The following is a 3,761-nucleotide window of genomic DNA, read 5'->3' as shown; positions in this document are numbered from 1 at the left end:
GACTAAAAACAGCAAAAATATCCAAAGCAACTGAGTAACTTAAAAGTCCTTTATGTAACTTTTTTATTTCGCTCAGCTATTTAGGGATAGATGCAAAAAGGATATTTTCAGAGGCACACATGGTAGACTCTTGCTGAAAATCAACAGAATGGATTCTAAAGTCCTTCCTAAAAATGGAGTCTGAGTTCCTTTATTATCAAACACCTTTACAATTTTTCCCGATCCATCACAGAAAGCCTGAGCTTTCCCTGTGTTTCTAAATCACCTTTATCTATTTTTGGGCCTATTAAACTAATAAACATTACTGTGTTTAAATGTTTAAACTTTCATTAGCTTAGACCTGAAAGTAATATAGTCATTATTAACAAATCGGTAGAATTTTATGTAGTATATTTTATTTCATGCTGTGACTAAGAGCATTGAAATACTTTCAATTCTTTATCCAAGACAAATAATAATTTAAGAAAAAGCCGCCACTCCCCTCTATTCCCTTTTATTTTGTTCATGAGATTTTTACGCTTAAGAACTCCAACTTTATCACTACTGTTAAACCTAGACCATCCCACAGAAGGGCAGATGCCAAAACTCACTCGTGTTCAAGGGAGGAATTAGCTCTTCCATTACAAAAAGGAAATGATCTGAGTGTGAAAAGCCAAATCTTCAGTACCGATCAACCCTTAAAGAGGAGGAAAGCCATAGTAATTGAAGATTTAAACTTTTGCTGCAAATATGTACATATGAAAAGTTGTCTCACGGCAGCACAGGAAGGAAGGAGCTGGGATTGTCTGGCAGAGGACAGTTATTCCTGTATCAAATCAGATCAGTAATAAATTGCTGCTTTTAGTAGGAATTCATTGCAGGACTTCCTTGACATTAGAAATGTCACAAGCTCGTTGGAAAACATTTTGAGAAGAGATGGATGAATACAGTTTCTGCAAGAGCTTTTTAGTCTGTAGGCATTGTTCAATTTGTAGCTCTTCACATGAATTTTTTTTTTTTTTTTTTTTTTTTTTTTTTTTTTTTTTTTTTTTTTACATTGTGTATGCAACCCAGTATATAACATTGACTGCTGCAAAGGCTGCTGGGAACACGGCTCTGGCATATATATCAATGGTATCAGCATCAATGGGCTTAAAGAGGGACTTCAGACCACTCTTTTTATCCAGTTTCATTACTTGCTGCTGTTTTGTCTCTCCAGTTTCTATTTCTATGGTGCCATATGATCCAGGCAGACTTCTGGGAATTCGGTGCTGCCTATTGGAAATGGCCAGTTCCTGGTTCACACCAGCTATGGAAAGGGAAAACAGAACAATGGCATTCTTCACGTTTATCTGTAAAGGAAAGAAAAGAACCTGTAATAGCAATTTATAGGGCAATGGTAGCATACTTCACCCAAGCTTACCACGACACTGTGAGCTCCCCAAGTGCCGAACGGTATTTATCACTTGCTTTGGCAGAAGAACTGCTGAAAGACTGTGCTACCATGTCTAAATTCTAGTTAGAATTTTACATGCTCTGAATTACTGAGGCACTGCTGAGCCAGCATGCTTCGGCCCTTCTGACTGAAAATATCTGGCTGCCTTTAAGGGGAGTTATCCCATTGCATGGCCAAAGCCAAGAGGCACTTCTCAGCCTCTTGTCAAAGCTGAGAGAATCTGGAGGTGGGTCAGAAAATGAATATGCATCAAAAGTATCCACTACAGCTTAATACAATGAAGTCATAATAATCATAAATAATACCCAAGGTGCCAGAGAGTTCAAAAATACTCAGGCCTGGACTGCAATTGTGAATTGTCGGGGAAAAATTTCCTTGATCAATACACTCTGTTTCCTCACCAACATGCATGTAAGTGCATGAAGAAAGCAGCAAAGCCACCTGGAGTTCCTGGAAGAAATTTCCTCTGCAGACTCCTTTGTTCAGTTTCTCTGGGCTTCACCTTCCTACATAACATACATTCATGCTAATTATATCCGTCTTTACCTTATGCCACTTAGGTGTAAAAAAAAAATGCAGTCTCCAGGGGACAACGTTTAAGACTACAGGACTACAGGTTTTTGTTTTGCTGACAGCATTTTATTATGCTGTAGCAGAGTTTTAAAAGTCTTAGCAGAAGCAGCTACTGAGGAACAGCTTCTGAGAACCAGCCTTCCTTCCCCACCTCATGTAATACTGTCGTAATGACTCTGCCCTGATCCCACCAGAGCAACTCAAGGGTCGCGTAACTTCCTCAATATGTGCTCCATAGCAGGAAAAGGTCATGGTGCAGGGTGATTGCTTTTGCAGTTCCCCACAGTATTACACTTACTGACCTCTGCACTCTGCCTTCTCGCCTTTATCTTGTTCTTTTGCTTTTTCATGTAGTCAGCATTGAAATGTGCAAATGCATATTCTACCAGAGCAGCGAAGACAAACACATAGCAAATCCAGAAGTAGACATCGAGCGCCTTGATGGCAGATGCTCGTGGAAGCGATGATCGGGCACTGACCATCAGTGTAGTCATAGTAAGAACAGTAGTTATACCTGCAGTGTAACGTGAGAAAATGGACGTTAGGTTTCACGGTACACACTTCAGTAAGTGTATTTACTAATCCAAAGCTGAGGAATATTTTCATAGTAAAACCACTTAATAGTGTGGCTTCTGAGTTTCAGAACGGGAGCTCATAAAAAATGGTGCATTTGTATGACTAAGGGAGCTTTGAACAGGTTACCCTTGGTTTTGTTCCAGATCAGGACTAACAAAACTGGCAGACTTAACCCTCAAAAACTTCTGTATCTGGACTTGCAACTTTGACTCAGGCAAACAGATCCACAAGCTCTGGGAACACTGGGAACATTTTTTGGTCACTATCCTTGTTCTCTAAAATTTTTTTTTTTTTTTTTTTTTTTTTTTTTTTTTTTTTTTTTTTTTTTTTACACATCTGCCTCCTGTTCATTATTGCTTTTAACCATCTTTAGATGGACGTTTTCTGTTCTTTACTGAGGCAGCTGCTCTGACAGCATGACAAAAATTAAACTATGAGGAAAAAAAAAACTTTAGAAGGACCCTGTCTTTGGCAAATGTAAACATCGTGTTCATAAATAGACCTTCATGGAAAATGAGGATTATTAGCGAGCACAATTACAACTTCAGCATGGCCTCCCCCGTTAGTTTCCCCACAGTCTGATTTACCTAACGACACTCTGGCAGGCACAGCTGACTGACTGATCCAGAAGGATACCCATGACATGGCCACTAGTAAGATAGAAGGAACGTAAGACTGAATGATGTACACTCCTCGATTTCGCCGAAGCTGGAAGTGGAGACTGAGCCTGGGAAACTGACCTGCTGGAAAAAAGAGCAGACAAAGAAAGATTCCGACTGTGTGAACTCCGGTTAAACCGATAATCCAATAACATTTCCTATAATTACACAGATCTATTTCTTAAACATGGACCACAAAAAGCTTTTCTGTACATTGTTTGGTTTATCTTCGTGAACCCTGCACGAGGTACTGCAGTTCTGTTAGCTAAGAATAGGTCAAATGATTTGTCTCAGGTCATATCAATGCCAGATCTGAGAATAAAATCATGAGTCTTCTCAAATAACAGTATTGCTTCAAAATGTGTACTGTCTTATCATCTGCTGTAGAAAGTCCTCCAGATACTAAATTTAGATTTTTTAAAAGGCCAAGTTAATTTCAAACTCAAAAAAGAGCTTAGAGGAGATGTGCAGCATAAATGAGAATCTGAATACATGAAAGAGGATGAAAAATCAGCAGG

At 39.0% G+C, this 3,761-nt stretch overlaps 1 protein-coding gene across 2 annotated transcripts in view; it reads right to left on the bottom strand.

The window, feature by feature from the left end:
- Positions 1 to 887: 887 nt before the first annotated feature.
- Positions 888 to 3,761, bottom strand: part of GABRD (gamma-aminobutyric acid (GABA) A receptor, delta) — a 14,828-nt gene continuing 11,954 nt past the window's right edge. For both annotated transcript variants that reach the window (XM_010132159.1, XM_010132160.1), the window contains 3 exons: positions 3,172 to 3,327; positions 2,311 to 2,522; positions 888 to 1,331 (listed from right to left, as the gene is read on the bottom strand). In XM_010132159.1, coding sequence (XP_010130461.1) covers positions 1,032 to 1,331; positions 2,311 to 2,522; positions 3,172 to 3,327 — 668 coding nt within the window. In that variant the 3' untranslated portion in view covers positions 888 to 1,031. The remainder of the gene's footprint in view (positions 1,332 to 2,310; positions 2,523 to 3,171; positions 3,328 to 3,761) is intronic.

This window comes from Buceros rhinoceros, unplaced genomic scaffold, assembly GCF_000710305.1.
Source record: "Buceros rhinoceros silvestris isolate BGI_N320 unplaced genomic scaffold, ASM71030v1 scaffold22612, whole genome shotgun sequence".
NCBI classification, from domain to species: domain Eukaryota; kingdom Metazoa; phylum Chordata; class Aves; order Bucerotiformes; family Bucerotidae; genus Buceros; species Buceros rhinoceros.
This window is presented reverse-complemented; position numbering and strand designations above follow the sequence as displayed.